The sequence below is a fragment of the Haemaphysalis longicornis genome, unplaced genomic scaffold (assembly GCF_048455015.1).
Source record: "Haemaphysalis longicornis isolate Haplotype H1 unplaced genomic scaffold, Haemaphysalis longicornis Haplotype H1 scaffold_18, whole genome shotgun sequence".
In the NCBI taxonomy this organism is placed as follows: domain Eukaryota; kingdom Metazoa; phylum Arthropoda; class Arachnida; order Ixodida; family Ixodidae; genus Haemaphysalis; species Haemaphysalis longicornis.
This window is the reverse complement of record NW_027526282.1, coordinates 3,725,298-3,745,963: the sequence shown is the minus strand read 5'-3', so window position 1 is coordinate 3,745,963 and position 20,666 is coordinate 3,725,298. Positions and strand designations below refer to the sequence as shown.

Below are 20,666 nucleotides of genomic sequence, written 5' to 3'. Positions count from 1 at the left end.
TCGATGCACGATCGCCTATGTCGTGCACATGGTCACCTGAGAGTGACGCTAACACATACAAACCGGCGTTCGTAGAATTGTGTGTGCTCAGGTTCGCACCCGCAGTGTCCAAGCAGTTTCCAAAAGGGCCAACCACAACTATGTCGGTGCACCCCGGCACGAAACGGCAAACATGAGACTTCAATAAAACGTGCTGTTGGGCGATTTGGTTCGTGATTACAGAAATAAGGTGTCGCAAAGTAACAACCAGGACGGTGAAAGGACAGGAGGGGCGCATATACGAACCACAGGACACGTGCTAGCCTCGAATTTCCGACGCTTGGGTTCTGTTGAACTACTAAGGCGGTAAGTTGGGCGAGTTGGTTACTAACTAAGGAAATCATCGTACTAGCGAACACTAAACAGAGAGAGAGAGAGAGAGGAATTTATTTAAATGAAAAAACACAGAAAGGTTGGCCTGATGGTAGTATATCTGGCCAGCTATTCTGTGTGTGGGAAGGAAAGAGTGTGGATAGAGGACGATGAGAGATGAAGATGGCGGAGAAATAAATAAATGGCTATGTATAGAAGATGCCTATACCGGTACTGTGCATGTGTTAAAGTTAAGCCGGACGGGCCTCAACTACAATATCTCTGAGAGGCCGCTGCTACGCAGAAATGTCAGCACAGCTTTAAATAGAGACAAAGGTAAAAGAGGCGACGAAACACACGCTAGACGAAACCAATCTAGCGTGGGTTCTGTTGCACCGCTACTTTCCGCAAGATCGACAGAGCTGGGCACGTTTATGGTGGGCACGGCACCGGGTACGAGGCGCAAATTGGTGTGGAGCTCGAAATAAGCTGTCAACTTGGGGGTTCTGCAGGTAACAGTCGTCTGTGAAGTGGAGCGAACACAGCCTGCTCGCCCGCTTCGGCGACCAGTCGTTGCGGCCGCTGCCGCGGACGAACTCAGTCCACGATTTGCGCTGGGCGTCGTCACGTGGGAAAAAAAATGCATCTTGGCGCCGTCCGTCAATTTGCTTGGACAGGCTCCCACTGAGCAGTATTTTGCATTCCGTGAACTTGCCATGGCGGAACTCTGGCGAACTCAGGTTTTCGAACAAGAAGCTCGACGACACCGCAGAATTCTTGGCAGCAGTTGAAGGGAACACCAAGTACTCAGGTTAAAACGAACACACGGACAACATGAACGCAAACAAAAGCTGGCGGTTACGGTGGAAGAACGGCCAGAGTTGAGCCAGTTGAGTTACCCGCCTTGCCTGCCTTGCTTTGCCCGCTTTAGAACTAACAGCCAATCAGAAACGGTTTTTTTTTGTTCGTGCTTGTGTTCTGAAGTTGAAATTTGTCAAATTATTCCCGCCAAAATTTTATTCTCAATAAATTTTTTTTTTCAAATTTAACTACCGGTTTTTAAAATGTAGAAAGCTATTTTTTACTTGGTTAAAGAAAAATATCTTTTTCGATCATCATTATTCGCTTAACCACGTGACAACGCGGGAGAGTAAAAAATGGCGGCTTACTGAAGGAAACGCTTAAAACGTTGGTAGCGTTGGCAAGTAGGCTACAGCAAATATCAAACTGGGATCAACGCCGTAGGAATCAAGGTAGAGTGAGTCAAGTTTTATACGCCCGGAGTTCAAAGCAAGACACAAGGGCATGATACTTGTGGTGTAAAAGGCGTTCTGTATTGTCGCAACTCCGCACGCGGCCGTAAGGGTTTGAGAGCGTCCTTGCAAGGCTTTCCATTTTCGAACGCCGTTAGCAGCTTGTGTTGTTTTCAGCGAAACGCGAACTCCTCCTGTGCGCATGGTTCGTGAAACAACGCGGGGATCTTAGCGGTGTATGCCACCTGCAATTTTTTTTCTTTCGCGCGGATTATTTACTACCTGCGTGTGGCAGCGTTTGCAGCATGTTCGGCGTTCAGTATTCTTTCACGCGTATTTGCAGCGTCTGTGTTTGTCATGTGTCATGCCTTTGTCACTTTCATGTGTGCGCGGAAAGGTGGGGGTGGCCTAATAACGCAACTTCCGCGAATTCTTCTCGGCGTGTTCTTGAGGCGCATTTTGAATTGTGGCGCGCGTCCAAACCCCGGGGAGGTCGCCGTGACCGTGTGTGAACTTCCCCACTCAGCTCCCATTTAGTGCGTGTTCCTAATTTATCTGTAATCTGGGGCTCAAAGTCAAATAAAAACGCATATCTTGAGTAAAACAAAAAAGGACGTGAGGCATAGTTGTATGTTTGCGCTCAACTAAAAGCTGGCGTTTCGGCCCAGGGTAGTTCTTTTTATTATTTTTTGTTCTATTTTTAAAACGCTACTTTGGTCGTAGGTACTTTTAGGCTTTACCCGAAGGAACGCTAGGAAAAAGTCACCTGCTCCTTTCAGGCGCAACCTGGTTAAAAAAAAAAAAATGTAGGAACTTGAAACATCACTTTCGTGACCATGGAAAAATCGGTTGTTTTGGGGTAGTCCAAGAAACATATTTTTCCTGCCACAGAAAATGATTGATGCTGAAGTGCAAGGTGTAAAATGAAAGCGGAAGGATAGGGCTTTCCAACAGTATTAATTTCAGACAACAGATTTTTTACGATTATCAAAAAATTATCAAAACAAAAAGGAAAAAAAAAAGAGGATGAAAACATCAATACTACTTTGCACAGGGGTAAACATAAAAGAAATGAAATTTACCCTTTCAATAATACTGCAAATATGAGCTCTGTAAGTACAAAAGTTATTTACATACATAAAAAATATGAGTGCTAGTGCCTATCATGACACTGTGTGGAGCAGTCTCTTAATGCAGCGGTACAAAGGTTGGCTACAATGTGCAGCCAGTACCAAGTGGTCCTGCTCGAACGCAGTTGACACCCCGCAGATGAGAGCTGGGACCTTTAGAGCAGGCCGGATATGTTTAAATCAGCACATGGCAGTGATAGAATGACCTGAGGAGAAAGCGAAACTCATCGGTTGATACCTGCTGACATTCCAGGGCAGTAGTTTGACGCACTTTCTCTTCTGTCCGCACTGAAGTGTGACAAATCGAAGTAGTCTTGCGTGTCTGTGCTGCTACCATCATCCAAAGATTACAGCTCAGATTCATCGGAATCAGTCTAAATTCGCCGTTCTCGTGGAGGGAGCATTGGCAAGTGGCATCGGCACCATAATTGGAGCCATGTGCGCCCGACTGCGAAGTAGCTTTAAAAATCCCCCCCCCCTTGCAGCTTGGAAACTGATGAAATACTTCCTCCTTTATTTACCGTTTAGATGGCAACAGCTGCCCAGAAGCGCTTGGAGAGCATCAAAACTGGAATTTGTATTCATCGATAACGTACTATCGATGGGAATAAATGCGGTCAGCAAAGTGTTAAGACGCGAGCTGTTTTTCGCCGCACTTGCAAATATGCAGTGGCGTCGCTAAGGGGGGTGGGGTCTGGGTACCAGCGGGGTGCCGATTGTGCCTCTCTAATGTATAAAGTGGACGACTGTATCGAGACCGCAGCTTTGGCCTGCCACCAGACTATTCAAATCCTGGGGAGGGGGGGGTTCAATATTGAGTTAAGTGGCGGTGGGGTGGACTGGAGTTAAAAAGATGGATTCCTGGAGAGGGGGTGGTAAGCTAGTTTACCTCGAAGCAAGGTTCTTACTCGATGGGGTGACCGTGGGGCCAACAAAGCCCCTTCGTAAAAAAAAATAATTATCTGTCCTCGGCGGATTTCTTCTACGTGGCTTTCTGTAGCGCGCAGTGATGCTGTGTGAGGTCGTGTTGAAAGTTTGGCATTTTCGTGCGTCTTTGCACTGACATGTCGGATACCGTGTACTCCTGTCCACTTGCCAGATTTTCTGATTGAACCGAGGTAAAAGAAATGACATGGAAACAAAAAAATCTGTGACAGAATGAAACTTTAGGAAGTGACGAATAATTAAAAGGATTGTCTGAAAGCACAAAATGAAGGTTGGTCTGGAAGGGCAAACTGTGCAGATCGTCTTTTGAGGGGGGAAGCTCAGTTGTCCAACAGTGGGTGATACAGTTGGGTCGTTGTGGTTTCCCTCGGTTGCACTAACCAATCAATTTGCTAACCAACCAATCGAGAAGGATCTAAAATCGAGTATTGATGGCTCGTATTTGCTAAGCTGTTGACAAAATTTTTTCACCATGCCGAGCGGTGCAGTACATGGCACTTGCACAAAGATGGAGAGATATGGAAGCGACATATCCCATGTTATCCCGTGAATAAAAAAAAAATAAACAAGGGAGGAGTAGTTTGTCTCACAGTTAAACTAGGTATACAAGAAAGAGGGCAGTTATCTAGGCATTTTTTTATTTGCCTGACTGTTAATTGGTTAATCTGTGTCTTTCGGTTTCATGCTCAAGTAATGCGTATTTGCATGTTTTCTGTGTCGTGTGCATAAATAAAGCGGATATCCTACTGCTCGTTTTTTAGTAATCATTGTTTTCGTGTCCCATGCAGTTCTGAAAAAGTATGAAGCTGATGACCTAAATATTTTGCTTTGGTAGGTGCATCCTTAAAAAGTAGAGGACGAGCAAAAAAAAAAAAATGATAGAGCAACAAAATTAACTGCATAATGAAAACATACACTTGGTACTGTACCCTCTTCCCTGTCATTGGCCATTTGTTGTGCTGGGTGCTGGCCACATTTCAAGATGTACATGGGATCAGACAATAACTGGAAAGTGCTTTTTGATGGTTACTAGAAAAACATTTGACAGAGCTGTCTGTCAATGCTAAAGGCTGTGCGAGGAGGAGTGCCTCTCCTTGCGCATGGGGGAAATTGAGAAGTTGTCACCTGCGAAAACAGTAATAAAATGCAGTCTTTCTATTTCTCAATGCAGTTTTTGAATGACACATTCCTGAGACCTACACAGCTGTTTGTGTATGCATGGTAGTGTGACATTTAGAAAATGCATGGTGCCACCTTTGAGGCATCAGGAAGTTTAGTGCCGAATTAAAACTACTTCCACCGATTTGTTCAGAAATTACTTGTAGTTACCCTTACCCTACTGTATAACATGCTGGCTTTCGCATGTGCTAGAGGACATGCACCCGATAAAAAGGGATTGGCCATCCCTTTAATATGTAGCAGTTTTATCACGTTATGCGGCCATCTATCTGCAGTTTCATGGCGTTAGCTGCTTGGCACACTTTTCATTGAGGTCAATTTATTTGTCTAAAACTTGCCATTTTCTGCTTTAGCTGGTTGTATACTTTGCTGTCAAGTAATAACGTACACCTCGGTTTAATTGTTCGGTCTTCCAGCATCATGGCGATGTCCGTGGTGCCACCAGAGGAAGTCACGGACCTGGTGGCGTTCCGGCCCAGCCTGGTGGACTCCGCACTTCCTTTACAAGTGGACTACTCTGTTACGGGCTACGTGAGCCAATGTGAGGCCGCACCTTTCATTTGTGCATTTACATCCAGATTTGAAGGAGGGCTGGTATTGACTTTTATCTTTGAATGTCGGTCCTTTGTGTTTACCCAGGGGCATAAGTTTGCAGGGCCAAATTTCAACAATCAAAGCTAATTTCTCCACTGCCTGATGGCCGATCTCATGATGCCCATATGATGATCATACTCCGAAGCGGGATTCTTCATATACGAGTACAAATAAAGGGGTGAGCCATCAGAGAGCAGAGAAATCAGCTGTGAACGCTGAAATCGTGTCCTGTCAACGCTCATCCCCAAGTGTACATTCATATGTACAGTCCTGATTGGCCAGAACTGGTTGGCCTGTTCTTTTGCATTGTGGGTGTTGCTGGAAAGGACAGGCGGTCCAAAACTGGGTATAGGCTCTGCAAGTACTGTTTTGTGAGAGACAGATTAGGGCAAGTTGAAGAGTAATTTTATTTTATTTATTTATTCTGGCCGTAGGCCGGAGTCGGAATACAAGTGTACATTAACAAGGACGCTATAGTTAACAGGATACGGAAGGAACCACAGGGAAAGAGAAACAGATTACAGACTTTATTTTCTGCAACTTTTGCTGCTGTGGCGTGTCAGGACATGAACTAGGATGGCGGTCGCTGCAGGTTGGCGACCGCTGCAGTGACCGCTACAACAGGATGGTGACCTGTCGGACATGAACTAGGATGGCAGTCGCCACAGGTTTTCGTGCTCTGACGTTCTCGTGGCCTTGCAGGTGGCACGGAGGTGACGCTGTGCTCTGGATCGCGCCTCTGGAACTACCAGGCGCACACGGGGCGTCTCTGCTCGGAGCTGCGTCTGGGGAAGGAGGAGCGGCCCCTAGCAGGGCCCTTTGTGAACTTTGTGCACTCCGGCAAGTGCCTGGTGGCCGTGGCAGTGCAGGGGGGATCAGGGGGACCCCTGCTGTGTGTCTGCCACCCGTCCAGCGGCCGCGTCGTTCGGGCCGTCCACCTCACGGCACCGGTGAGTCGGCCAGGGGAAACTAGCGTGGAAGCTCAGGCTAGTTGCGAAAGCGTGCGCATACGCCATGCACAAAAGGAAGGGGACAACACCATGGCGCTGATTACAGCTCTGACTGCAACTGTGTTGTTGTCGGCGCTGCGGTGTTGCCCCTTCCCTTTCGTATATGTCATTTGCGCTGTTCTATATTGTCTGGCAGGAGGGCTTCATGTGTAAACTGGTCCAAGCATGGCTCTGTGCACGTGGGTTTTCGGTTCGGCATGTGCTTTGCTGCGCCCACACTTTGCCTCCCTCCAAGAAATGAAGCAGAGTTTACACTGAGGAACATACTGAAGGTGGCACTGAACTGGTGCAGGTTTGTTTGAGAAGAGAAGATCAGTGCCACATCCTTCAGAGCCATGGGCGGGTGCTTGTGTGCTTGCTGGGTTTGGCCGCAAATGCCGTGCCTGTGTGTGCAGTTTGTTAATGCTATTTTGTTGCACTATAATTCGCTAGAGGTGCTTTAGCTTTGTAAGCAGTGCATGCATTCATTTCACTGAGCTAGACACAGTGGAAACCCGTCCACACATCTCCCTTGGTGGCCTGGGAAGATAGGGGTGTCTGCTGAGATGTCGTCTGCTCTCGGGGAAGCTGTTCGAAGCTTTCCGCTGTGTTAGCCATGGTCAGCATCCTTTCACTTGCAATGATGGCTGGCTCACGAGATGTTGGCTGAGGAACGGTGGCAGGGTGTGAACGTGCCACCTAAGCACATGCAGGTGGCCAACTGGACAGTCTGAAGCTCTTTCTGCAACCTCTTATGCGTACATGCCTAGTGGCCATTCACTGGACACTGGCCAGCATGATGCTGTTTGGACAACACCAAATGCTCATCTTCTTTGGTGTGGCAGGCTGTTGCTTTTTGGCACAGTCCTCAACCAAGCCTAGCGAAGGCATCAGCACTTTTACCGAGGGACGGTGAAGACAACTGGCACATTTGTTTGAAACCAAAGCCTGAGCTTCCTGTAGCCCTCTGAGCATTTAGTTGAGCGCAAGACGCGCTTTAATTCGGCACTAAAACACTCTCGAGTAGCGGAATTAGTGTCACACATTTGGGCTCGCTTGTTGCAGTCACGCTTATGTCCTTTTTGATGAAGTGGTTGTGCAATGGTTCCTTTGCCCTCTTCACTTGTTTTTGCTATGTGGAGTTTATCAACATTCTGCTCATTTTCTTTTTTTTCTTGGATCGGCATAGGCTGTTATAAGATATCGCTCGCTATTTCCCCTCTGTCACTGTAACAGGGGTTGTTGCATCCGGGTGGGCCGACCCGAGCCGAGCTCCGTCGCCTCCGACATATGTGTGGTAGCGTGGTTTGAAGCGAACGGACAGCCAATGTTGCAGCCGTGAAGAAGTCCAGAAGCCGTAGGCAAAACGTAACCTGTTTACTTCATAGCGAGAGATGAGCCGAAGCCAAAGAACAATGTCCCGACGGGCGAGGTAACAGTACAGGACTCGTGCGGAGTGGCAGCATTGATTCACTGCTCAAACAGGAATGAACTACAGCGCTTGAAGGGGTCTTATTTATACCCAAAGCGCCAACGGTCGAAACAAGTGTTCCCTCTAGATTGTGCACACGTCACGAACGGCACAGACATACACAACTCTTTCCAAAGTTCGTGAGCAGTCGGTAGTAGTGGCGCACGCTGAGTCCCAGAGAGGGGAGAGAGGAGGTCTTTGATTGATTGATTGTGGGGGTTTAACGCGCCGACGCAACGCAGGCGATGAGGCGCGCCGTAGTGGAGGGCTCCGGATTAATTTTGACCACCTGGGGATCTTTAACGTGCGCCGAAATCTCGTACACACGGGCGTTTTTGCTTTTCGCCTCCATCAGAAAAGCGGCCGCCGCGGCCGGGAATCGAACCCGCGACCTCGTGCTCAGCAGCGCAACGCCTTAGCCACTGAAGAGAGGAGGTCTCCGCAGCGGACGTGGGGCCTCCGTGGCCTTGGGACAGGTCTCTGTGTGTTGCGTCGGTACACCATCGAAGTTTTATCGCGTCGATAGATAGGTGCCAGAGATCCAGGCACGTTGCGACGCGTTTGAATTGTCGGTTGCAAGCGTGAGTCACCGACAGGGGGGGCCTGCTTGAAAGGCCCATGTAGTGGAGGCTTCGCCGCACAGCCAAGGAGTGTTGAAACAAAGCCCAGCGGTGGGCTCATTCGTAACAGGGTGCAGGCATTTGTGAAGGCGGAAAAAAAAAGAAAAAGACTTTGCCTGTACCTTTGCATCAGTACTTTCTCTGTAAGCGTGGGGTGCGAAATAAACTTGAAACTGTCTGACTCGAAGGGGGCATGAAGACAAGACGCAGCTTTGTTCAGTTTGAAAAAAAAATGTTATCCTGTGGTAACTCATTCAGCTATATTACAGCCACGAAAGACGCTTTTTTGACTGAAAAAGGGAAAGCAATGTTGAGTAACCTTGAAATTTTGCGTTACAACGATGTTTTATGGGCAGTAGGGACACAATATGGCTTAGCACTAAAAAACGATTATCATTGTGTGAAGTACACGTTAGCATTCAAATGATACGAGCTAGAGATTCCACTGGAATCGCCCGGTCGTGTTCCTTGACGGGGGCTTAGGTCGGCGGCTGCCAAGTGTCCAAAGAAGCTTTCTGTGATGTTGTAGAGAAAGCAGCGGAAAAGGGCTGGGGAGTTGTCACTTCTTTGTCTGTTTTTTCTAATATCCCCATTGTTTGTCTGAAGTTTGCCATAAAATCGAAGGGAAGCGGTGTATTAAGAGGGCACGATGGTATTCAAAACTTTTTTTTTTTTGCTTTCCAACCAATTTTAATGAAAGTTCAAGGGCTTGTTCAGTTTTTTTTCCGCTGATTTCAAATATACAATTAGTTTTGATGTGAGGTAACTAGTTTCAGAGTTATGTAAAAATCTTCCTTGATTTTTTTTGAGGACGATAGGAAAGAAACTATCCAACAAAAAATTACCAGCAAGGCATGAATAAATACCAGAAGTTGTGGAGAATGAAATGTGGGAAGCAGTTTCTTCTTGTTTTGCAATCCCGCACGAGTTTGCATTAATTCTTACTTCTAGGTTTGAAGTATTGCTGCTAATCAATTAACACTGACGCTACTTAAACAACTATTGAAACACCAAATGCAAAATCTGCTTCCCTTATTGGATGGTTTAAAGGGACCCTGCAACACTCTGAACAGTGCAAGTAAACCTGCGCAACGTTTAGATTACACTGCCAGGAATACCTGAGCCAAATATTACACGTGCACGTGAAGCGGTGAGCGCGCAAATCGATGTGAAAGACGCGGAAAAACGAACCGCTCTCTCTTCAGTTGTCCTCATTATGCATGGCCCGAGGGACGTCACATAGGCCATGGCTGCCCGATCGGCTGTCACTGGTCAACTTCGCGGGTAGATTCTCCCATTTCCGTCGACGTCATCGCTGTGTACGAACCTCTTCTATGCCTGAACCTGTAGGCACAGTTTTGCCGTTTCTTTTGTGGTTTGAGTGCGCGCGGAGTTTGAGTGATGAGCTCAATAATTCCCTTTCAACGGGACCACACGACTACAAACGTTTATTGCTTCAAAAACGCCCTACCAGCCCGAGCGCGCACTTGCGAGCAGGCACCCATGCCTGCTTTTTTGTGGCACCAGACCGGAAATAGGTCCCTCCGCGTTGCGGAGAAAAGGAGAAAACTACCCGGCATGGGATATATCGAAGGCCGCCGAAGAGAACGCCGCGAGCCAACCCCCTCTCCGGGAGAGAGCGCGCAGCTTTCGTCGCGTTGCCCGCGATCGAGTTGAGAGGGAACGATTATGCGCGATTTCTCATCGCGCGTAGTTTCGTTAATTGTGAACGGATTTTCATAATTCTTGCGGGAGGAGATTTCTGGGACAATAGACTTTATCCTAAAATACATTACTAGTAGTCGATGGCAAGTGTTGCAGGGTCCCTTTAAGCATTCAGCTTCACAGTGCAAAAGAAATGATCTTCCTCACGGCACTGCATGCTGGGATGTACCTCTTCAGAATTTCCTGTCGCTGTGATACCACTCGTGGTGTAGAAATGGGGCATTGTGAAAAAAATTGATATATTTCTTTGTTGAAATTGGGCGTCTATGGCTTTTACAAGTAGCTCGTACTGTCCCAAGTATGGAAGTTTCGGAGAAAAAACTGTGCAAATCAAGAGAAAAGTGATACTAAAAAAATTTATTTTTGAGAAATTTTTGGTCCTAAAGACCCATGTGCCCCCTTAAAGGAGCCATGAAGACAAAATACAAGTTGGGTTTATTAGAAAGACTGCTTAGTCCCAATAACAATGATACCAGTATCATCGAAATCTTCGAACAAATAACGGATATATTAAAGAAAACATGTGAAGCAGTCGCGACCCGCTAGCCAATTTCCCGCAACTTTTCTATGACGTCACGGAACCTTGTTTGTGCGATTGGCGGCCGCCTAACTCACCTGTCGCGACGGCACATGACTGGACGTCTGTACTGGGGCCTCTAGTTCCATTTGAGTGCATCACTTGAATGCTAACGTGCAGTTAACGCACTGAAAATTATGTTTTATTGTCGGCCCGCATGACGTCATTCTTGCTCATAACACGTCACTGTACCGCAAAATTTGAAAGTTTCTAAATACTTCTTGCTTTTTTTTTTTCGTTAAAAAAACATCTTTTGTGGCTGTAATGGAGCTGAGTGAGATACTGAATCCTAGTTCTTTCAAATTACACGAAGCTGTATTTTCTCTTCATGGCTCCTTTAATGAACCAGACTTGTATTCTGTCTTCATGGCCGCCTTTTTAATTGCTATTCCAGGCCACCCACCTGGCCCTGGTGAGTGGCGACCGCCTGGGCGAGCTGACCGGCGGCGGCTGGGTGGCCCTGGCCACGGCGGACCGTCGGCTGCTGCTGCTGGGCCTGTGCCTGGACAGCGGCCTGCACTACTCCAACGAGGATAGGCCTGCCAAGGTGGTCGCCGTGGAAGGGCTGGCCACCAGCGATGTCGCGGACCTGTCCCCCGCACAGCACGGGGGACCAGTGCACCCTTGCGTGCACATCTGCGGTGCGTGCCACTACTCGTCTCTGTGTCATTCCAGGCTCGTTGTAATACGGTAGACTCCCGGTAATAGCTATCGGGCGGCCGTTGTATGGCACCACTGTCGTTTCAGCGAACAGCGCCGCCCGTGGCGAACCGCTCATCAGTGGAATGCCGGTGGCGGTCTAATAAATGAATACTAATAATACTAGTTTTATTGGTACTGAAAATGGGTGGAGCCAAATGCAGATCGTTGCAAAGAGCACTCGTGCCATTGCAGCTGATACCCAACTTTAGACGCGTCCGACGAGTTTACGTAGTCATTACTGCATCTAAGAACCCAACACATCTGTCTAGACTTTGTTTCATCTCGCATGTCTGCTCACAACGCCACCAAAACATACAAAGCACCGAAGCGAACACAACAAAAACAACGGGAGGCTGTGTAGTCCAATGCACCGGCTCATTCCACTGACGAGGGGAGCGCCGAGTGGTGGCGCCACCCGTCCAGCTGCCCGGTCCCTATACAGAGTTCACGGGGACTGCGATAACTTTGAATTACGGAAGACTCGCCTGATCACATTCCTATGAGTATTAGGAATTCATGATCCACGTGCTTAAAAAGCATCGTGTATCGATACGAAAACTTTCACAGATCTGTGAAGGGATTCCTAATGTTCCTGTCTCCTTATTTTAGAAACATATCATTTCTGTACTCAAATAAAAAAATAAGCAAGACACACATTTTAGCTTAGCTCGTTTGCACTAGACGGTGCTTTCTGTCTAGCGAGCAAAAGTTTTCTTTTATAATTTGATTACGAAAGCAACGTATTTTTGAAATGAGCAAACTAGGCCGTTAGGAGCGTTTTCACGGAACTAAAAATCTTCGCGCTGGAGCATGGTTGTTTATAAGTGCGTGGGTTATGAATTAGAAGGACCCATAGGATTGTCATCAGGTGAGTCCAACTTCCAATCAACCGCTGAAAACATAAACGTTTTATTAGTTTGAAAGCTCACGGTTTATGAAAAACAATGTCGATAATTACCGTCTCCTCGGGGAGTCTAGCTGTGGAAAGTAAATTCCGCAGACTGTGGATGTGTTCGAGTGCTTCTTCTGCGAAGTTCTCCGCAGCAAGAAGCCATTGCGTTTGTACTTTAAAAAAATACAAAACTTTATTGCTTGAAGCAGTATTCGCTCATTAAAAATAGTGAATTTATCAAATGTTACAGTCACCTTGAGGCTTTAGACTGTAAAATAACTTCTTATTAACCAATACTTTAGATCAGGGGTTCTCAGGCTTGTTGCTCCCAGGGAACCCTGCTAAGCTCCCTTGAGTGCCAAGGAACACCCCCCCCCCCCCCCCCTCGACATTTTTCATTCCGTTCACGCTACATTCATGTGCAATAAATTCAAAAGGAATCAAGCTTGCTTACTTTTAAATTTATTGCACGTGAATGTCGACTTTACGCGAGCGCGTATGTTAGCGGCACCTATCTCTAAACTGAAGAAATGCGCATGGGTGTAATATAAGGTGGAGATTCAAGTGCAATATTTTAATTATGTGGCCCGTTTTCGGAGTCTGGCTGGCTACAAGCTGCTGGCTGTATTTATTGCGCAGCTCACGCCTTTGTGTTATGCGCTGAGATGTGCTGACTGACACTCTGGCATGAGTAATGGAGGTTCCTTACATCGATAGCACCTCGGGTTCTCAATCTAAGTTACTTGGCGAGCGCGGAACGAGGGAAAATTTAGTAGTGGCTCGCGGAACCCCGTGGAGGGGCCTGCGGAACCCCTAGGTTCCGCGATACCCACTTTGAGAAACGATGCCTTAGATTAACTTCCAATTACAGTGCATTTTTTTTTTCCGTGGGATTTCATGTAGAGCTGACGGGACTTTCGCTTTGCATCCAATTAACCAGCAATTACAATTAGGTGGCTTCGATTTATTGAAAGTCAGCTGTACAACGCTGTAATTTTTGGTTTTCCATTCGGTTCGCTCCGCTGTTCAGTGGAGAGATGAACAAGGAAAGTTCGGGGGGCTTAGAATGGTTGCAGGGGAAGTAGCTGGAAATATTTGAGGGAGGCCATTGTGCTGCAGTGGACACATGCAATGGAAATGTCCTCGTTTCACAGGCAGAAGGAATGGGGATTTTGAACATTTGGTTGGGTGTTAGACCTGTGTGTGGAGATTTCAGCGCACGTTAAGGATCCCCAGTTGGTGGAAATTAAGTGTGTCTGTATTTTCCTGGAATTGTGAGGGAAAGAACATTCAAGAGTGACAAATTTATAGTGCTTGTAAGAGGTCATAGGTAACTCCCCCCCCCCCCCCTTCCCCCACATACACACACACACAAAATGTATTCTTTTGTTTTTTATTTCTCATGCAGATTTGGACGACCTCGTGGACGTTGAGGGTCTGATGCCCGGTGGGGAAGGTAAGGATTCAATCGTGTCGCCCTCCTTCCCCCTAACAGAAAATGCGACGCGTCCGGAATGTAGTCAAATGCTGCAGTTGTAGTAGAAGCGTCAAATACTTTTCTTTCTCTGAGGTCACAGCTAAATCTTTTGCATAGAAGCACCTGTTCACTTTGTGGGGCAGTGTTTAGTTTGGCGTCATTCCATACTGAACTGTACTTGGTTTATTCCGTTGCTTCAATCAGTGGGTGTTGCTGCTGAATGCACTGGATGCATTTTTCTAAATTGCACTGCTTGGCGTGTGCAAAAGCTAAAACGCGGTTTCAATTTTAATAGCTGCTTCAAGGAGCCATGAAGAGAAAATACAACTTCGTTTAATTTGAAAGCACCAGGATTCAGTATCTCACTCAGCTCCATTACAGCCGCAAGAGATGTTTTTTTAATGAAAAAAAAAAGCAAGAAGTATTTAAAAATTTTCGAATTTTGCGCCACAGTGACGTGTTATGAGCAAGAATGACGTCATACGGGCTGACAATAAAATCTAATTTTCAGTGCGTTATCTGCACGTTAGCATTCAAGTGATGCGGTCAAATGGAACTAGAGGCCCCATTACAGACGTCCAGTCGTGTCGTCGCGACAGGTAAGCTAGGTTGCCGCCAATTGCACAAACAAGGTTCCGTGACGTCATAGAAAAGTTGCGGGAAATTGGCTAGGGGGTCGCGACTGCTTCACACGTTTTCTTTAATACCTCCGTTATTTGTTCGAAGATTGCGATGATGTTGGTATCATAGTTATCGGGACTAAGCAGTCTTTCTAATAAACCCAACTTGTATTTTGTCTTCATGGCTCCTTTCAGCATTCATGTGGCTGGGTAGGGGCGTCCTCTTTGCTTAGCATCTGGCACGAGAAGCGACTGACCTCGTGCCTTTGCCTCCTCTCCCATTTCCTCCTTGCGTCTTTGTGGTGCAAGGCATTGCAAGTCGTGACTGAACCGGCACTGCATTGTTGCGCAAAGTCGTTGACTTGCTAGGTGTTGCCAGACGGTTTCACATTTGCAGACACTATGCATAGTGCCGAATCTCGCTACAACGAAATTGACGGGACGTGCGAAAAATATCGTGGAGGTGAAATCTGCCCCAACACAGCGCGGAAGGGCAAGAGAAATAGCACCGGATATTTCCGCATCATTGGCAGCTTAATACAATGTTTAGAAAAAGGAGTGATGCGCAGCAATGCAGTGTTTATTCAGATAACAAGCATGCCAATGGTTATCTGTTTTTTTACCAGCACGCAAAGAGCGCGATACTGAGGAGGCGGGAGAGGTGAAGAAATGAAGAAATGCAGGTGCAAAGCATATTGCTGCACAAGGCGTTTCTACCGAGCTGATAGTTGCAGATAGCTGCTAGGCGGTTGGTAGCCCCCCTCTCACTTCTCTGTTGAATAACATCTCTGGTGACACCACCGTTGAGAATCGGATGGGAACGAAGCAGGCTACGTACGCCGGCGGGTTTTTTTTTTTTTCTGCGGCGTGCGGCCGCAGTGACACAAGCCGCGCCATGTCCGTGGCCGTTTCCAGTGTTCCCCAGTGAAAATTGACAGCTAAACTTTTCAGTGGATACCATCTATACCAATGTAAATACCTGTGCATATTAATCGGTAACTGGGTCATTTTGAAAAGTGGCTGATGCTGAGAGACAGGATGATCCCTTGGCCTATTATGTATGGCTGCAGGTAAACTGGTGTTCTCCCCATCTTCGATGACCTTGGTTGGCGCTGTGTGCATTCATTCCCCTCCGACCACTTGTGCAGCAGAAGACCTGGAGGTGACGTGCCTGGAGTGGCTGCCCCAGCTCGGCTGCCTGGCCATCGGCCAGGCCTGTGGCAACGTGCACATCTGGGACGTCGAGACCCTCTCCTCCGTGTGAGTGCCTGTTGGGGCGCCTGTAACTCTTTTTTTTTTTTTTTTTTTTTAACAGAGGGTGGGGGACTATTTATTGCTTGTCTCTCTGACCCGTCACAGTGGCTCGATGGCTGATGCGTTGTGCTGCTGAGCCCAAGAACGCGGGTTCGATTCTTGGTCGCGGTGGCAGCTTTTCTGATGGAGGCAAAAAGCAAAAACAGCGGTGTGTTCGAGGTTTCGGCACACAAAAAGATTCAAAACTAATCCGGAGCTTTCCACTATGGCACGCCTCATAACGTGTGTAGTTTCGGCATGTTAAACCCTATAATCAATCTATCACTTGTCTCTCCATACTATCCCCAACGCCCTGCTTGGCATGCAAACAAGGAAAAGATTTTTCACACAGCCGAGTGAACTTTGGCTTCCATGATGTGCATTGCGGAAGCCATCCACTGCTCTGCGTACAGGGATAAAGAACATAGGCTGCAGTCTAATACACTGGTTACACAGCAAATCTTGTGTCATTTGCTTTGAATGACATCAGCTATAAATGACATTCAGCTTGGCGTTGCGGGTCAACACGGCAAACTAAATGTCATATGATAAAGGCAGCAATGACTAGCAAAGTCACATATTTGCAAGATAAGGATGTAAATGTGGCCGTAGTGTTTCCAAACCTCCTATTTCTCAAAACAAAACAAATTCATTTTTGAATTAAAAAGGTGTTTGCGAGACAACTAGTAACAAATCCGTATCATTTACAGTAAAACCCCGTTACAAGAGACACCCAAGGGACCCGGGACACGTGTCTCTTGTAACCAAGGTCTCTGTATGCGATGTTGCTTGCATGGCAAACATAGGAAAACCGACCAAATCGTCTTCAGTCAAGTGTCTCTTGTAACCAAGTGTCTCTTCTAACAGTGTCTCTTGTAACAATGTTTTACTGTAGCAGATGATGTTTACATTCTTTATCTTTATAAAACAACATGGAGAGAAAACTATTGACTTGCTGGGAGGTTTTAGACAGGGCTGTACAGTTTATTGTTAAACTTCCTTGTTTATTGATGGCCTACTGCTGTCAAGGCTACTCATTCGGTTCGGAAGCTAATGCAAATGTGTTCCTGAACTCATTCGATCCCTGAATGCCATATGCATAAATGCCGTTTAGTATTCCAGTGTAGCATTTAAACTAATGGCATTCACAGCTAACGTCATGTGCTCCAAACATTTTTAGATTTGCTGTGGGTCAATTGAACGATAAAACATTGCCCAATGTGGCACTGTCGCCATCATTAGATTTCTAGTCAAATAAAGCACTGGCAGTGACGTTGGTGTGGCTGGCTATTGATTGCTGGAAGCAGCTGGATTTGCTGTTAAAACCTCGTTATAACAAAGTTGAAAAGGCAGCATGAGTTGCCTTGTTATAGCCATGGTCAGCAATAATGCAAAGAAAAATTACATGCTGGTTATTTTGGCAGGCCCATTGTTTCGTCACAGCCTGTTTTGTTGTAACTATTCTTCAGTGTAGTTGCATACGACGTGGGCAGGTTTTAAAGAAGACCTCCATCATGGAATATTCTGAAGCCAATCACATAGTATTTTTGTCTTGATCAGCTTGTTACCTTTATTCAGTGTGACAGTCTGCACACACACACTATGGAGAATGGAGAATTGTAGGTGGGCTCTTGCAAAAAAGGGTGTGAGATTTCATTCTGTGCTGTGTGCTTCACTCACCCGCAGGCTGGCCATGTCGTGTGCCTCGGACCTTCCGGTGGTGTCCCTGGTGGTTCAGGAGCCAGAGAATGACCCCCGCTGCTTCTGCTACCTCTGGGTGGCACAGGGGACCTCCACCGCCTCTTCTTCGGCCTCCACGTGAGTGGGCCCTTTGTGGTGGCATGAGGCACGAAGCGTGCTCGAATTGGCGAGGGCCGCAAAAGCTAAGAGGGTGAATGCTGGCGTTGGAAGGCTGGCAAAGGTTCCCTGCTCTTTACCGCCCTGTTCAAGTTCAAACTGCTTAAAAATCGCAATATAAAAGGAAGTATAGGCAAGGAAGAAGGTTCTTCTGTTCCGGAATTTTAGGTGCATCCCGTTTGAGGTGGCACCGTGAAAGCAGTGCACGAGTGCAAGCAATTTTTGGGTAATTTGTACAAAGGCTGCGTGGGACATGATGTTACTGCGGTTGGTTGGAGTTTTCTTATCGCTTTTTTTTTTTTTTTTTTTCAAATCTTTCCTTGCATTTTGGAGGCAAAGGGACATCTTTGCACAGCTTTTATATTTTTCTTAACGTCTGCAATGGACAGGTTTGAAGGAATTGCGTGGATGGGAGGTCTGCGGTAGATTTTCTGGCATTTCCTCGGGCAATTAACTGCGTGCTAGTAGTGACACATAGGCCGTTGCAAGTGCGCTTGCTATTCCGAGATCAGATGCCACCATGCAGAAGTGGAAGCATCCGAGAGGATCAAGTATAAGGGACCGTCCCTGCCACAACGGAGGGGAGATTCTTGTAACCTCGCAGCTATTTACAAGCCATCGCCATGGCAGGTGTCTTTCTTCTGATTAAAAGATGTGGGGGATCTGCTTTTTATGCACAAGTAAAAGTAAGCTTGATGGCCCCTGGTGCATATGTTCGTTATCTGAGTAAATGCAGTTTACTTGTGCTATGCTGCTTTTTTTGAAGACCGAAAGGTTGCATTGCACAGTCAGTTGTGTGGGAGAATATGCAGTATGTGTGCATGTCACATGGGAGCAATAGGCTAGTGCTGAGGGTGACAAGCATGCGAGAGTGAAGATGTGGAGATAAAACTCATGATATGGGTATAGGCTGCATCGCCCCCTTTTCTTCCTTCCATACTTTTCACTTCCAGCCAGCCATGTTGTGTCAGTCAGCCACCCCAATATTCTCAGGCCTGCCACATAGGTCCTGGCGTTGTAGAGCGAGGCACGCAGCACAAAAAAAAAAGAGCAATTTTTTTTTTCTTTGTCGCAGAATGCTGGGTTTGCGTCGCTTTTTTCAAAAAGCGGCACATTATAGACCACAAAGCAAACTATGTGTCTGCAAATTATGTGAGTAAATAATGTGTTTTTTGCCCACGTAAAAACATTATTTTGTGTGGTCTGCGTACGGGCTGCAGCCCAAAAATGCGCACCCGAGTTTTGAAAAACAAAAGAAAGAAAAAAGAAGTGCGGCTCGTACAGTGGACAACAATGTATGTGGACTGCCTATTGGCACGTATTTGCAAATTGTAGTTTGTAATGAGCATAGTGAGCGTGCACAAGATCTAACAAGCTTTGGAAACTCATAAGAAAAAAAGAGGATGTCTGGTGAAAAGTCTAAAAACTTAACCAGGGGAAAAACAAAAGCAAGCTAGAGCCGCCTTTTAAGAGACCCTTTGCAAAATGGCCAAATCGTTGGCGGGAAAGCAGCAAGCCACTCTGGCAACACTGCACCCGCTGCGCCGCCATTAGAAAGGAAGCGAAAAGGCTGCGAGCACAGAGTTCCTATGGAGTAGCTACCATTCACCGCCCACGTAATTGCATACGCGTCCCGCGAAGTGGTGTTTCCCACTGCAGGATGGGAAAATAACTTTGCCGCCCTTCCTTCGATAGAAGAGCGGCATATTCAGGATTTTTATTCTTTGAGGTCGACCACTGAAAGGTCCTACGAGTACGAGCGATCGTACGTAAGAGTGGAGTCCTACGTTACGCCATCATCAGTGTTAAAAAACAGCAGCAAGCAAAGGTAGGATTTGTTGCTAATAAAGAATAGCCTTAGCACTGCCTCCTTGTTTTGTTGTCGAGTTTTAACGGTGTTTAATCGATGCGCCTTTGCCCCGTGGTAGCGGCGGCTGGCCGCTATGAACGGGCTATGAAGGGTCCGTCTCTGCTGAGCGCTCACTCTGCGTATGTTTAAACTTTCAAAACTATTCGCGAAAATGACCAAAGCATGCATAATGAAACTGATTTTGATGTCTCTACTAGAGGTCATGTTTGCGATTCACCGCCTCTGTACTTGCGGCGCTTAATTTTTCCGTCGGTGAATGCGGTGCTAATGCGGGAGCGATAGGTCGCACGCGTGCGTCAGCAGCGAGCAGAGGCAGTCGACCTTGAGAGGAACTCAGAGGAAGGAACAAACACAGAAGAAATAGGAGAAAAGAAGGGCACGTCTCGACTCGCCCCAGACGAGCCGTTGTGCAGCGGGGTAGATAAGCGGAAGCGATTTGACCAGCGTTAATCTTCGAAAGGTAGCGCAAAACACCACTTTAGGAGAGAAATATGACTACGGCGATGGGGCAACAGATTCGTGGGGCAACAGACTCGTGAAGCTGTGGACGAAAACGTGCAACCGTAACGGCGTTGCTACGACCTGCTTCCTTTCTAATGGCGTCGTCGCGTTCACCACCAGTGTTACCACCGCTGAATTCTCAGTGTTGTCCGCCTTTTTGCAAAGGGTCTAGTGTGCCAAATGCAAGCCTATGAAAAAAACCTATTTGCAACTAAAGCAAGAACACCCCGTTTATGGAAAGAGTAAGGCATCATGGTGGTGGTACTGGTTTTGAAACCTTGTCTCTTCTCGGTTTCTCCGAACAGGCTGAGCTGCTTCTCCACGACAACAATGCATTCCCTGAGCTTCCAGAGGAAGGAGATTCGAGAGGACGGCCGCTACGTGTACAGGGTGCGTTTTCGTCAGATTTTTGTTCCCCTTGCTCCTTCTGTTAACATGTTTATGCCTCCAACCTGTACACACTGGGGGTTAAGTTTGCTGTGGTTTTGAGGCAGACGCTTATGCAGGTGGTTTTGCAACTAAAAAAAAAAAAAATGAGAGCAACAATTTGCAAATTACATTGCTGATTTTGTTACGAGTGGGGGGCTCTTGGTTCCCACACAAAAAATGTGTCCAGTATT

At 46.9% G+C, this 20,666-nt stretch overlaps 1 protein-coding gene across 5 annotated transcripts in view; it reads left to right on the top strand.

Annotated features, from left to right (window-relative positions):
- The first annotated feature begins 1,476 nt into the window (after positions 1-1,476).
- The window catches only part of LOC144166570 (uncharacterized), a 105,965-nt gene continuing 86,775 nt past the window's right edge, over positions 1,477-20,666 (top strand). For 3 of the 5 annotated variants that reach the window (XM_077696068.1, XM_077696065.1, XM_077696069.1), the window contains exons 1-8: positions 1,477-1,604; positions 5,275-5,399; positions 6,155-6,402; positions 11,229-11,475; positions 13,837-13,884; positions 15,674-15,785; positions 17,505-17,636; positions 20,352-20,436. In XM_077696068.1, coding sequence (XP_077552194.1) covers positions 5,279-5,399; positions 6,155-6,402; positions 11,229-11,475; positions 13,837-13,884; positions 15,674-15,785; positions 17,505-17,636; positions 20,352-20,436 — 993 coding nt within the window. In that variant the 5' untranslated portion in view covers positions 1,477-1,604; positions 5,275-5,278. Of the gene's footprint in view, positions 1,610-5,274; positions 5,400-6,154; positions 6,403-11,228; positions 11,476-13,836; positions 13,885-15,673; positions 15,786-17,504; positions 17,637-20,351; positions 20,437-20,666 lie in introns of all 5 variants that reach the window. The other 2 variants (XM_077696067.1, XM_077696066.1) reach the window with 2 other exon arrangements.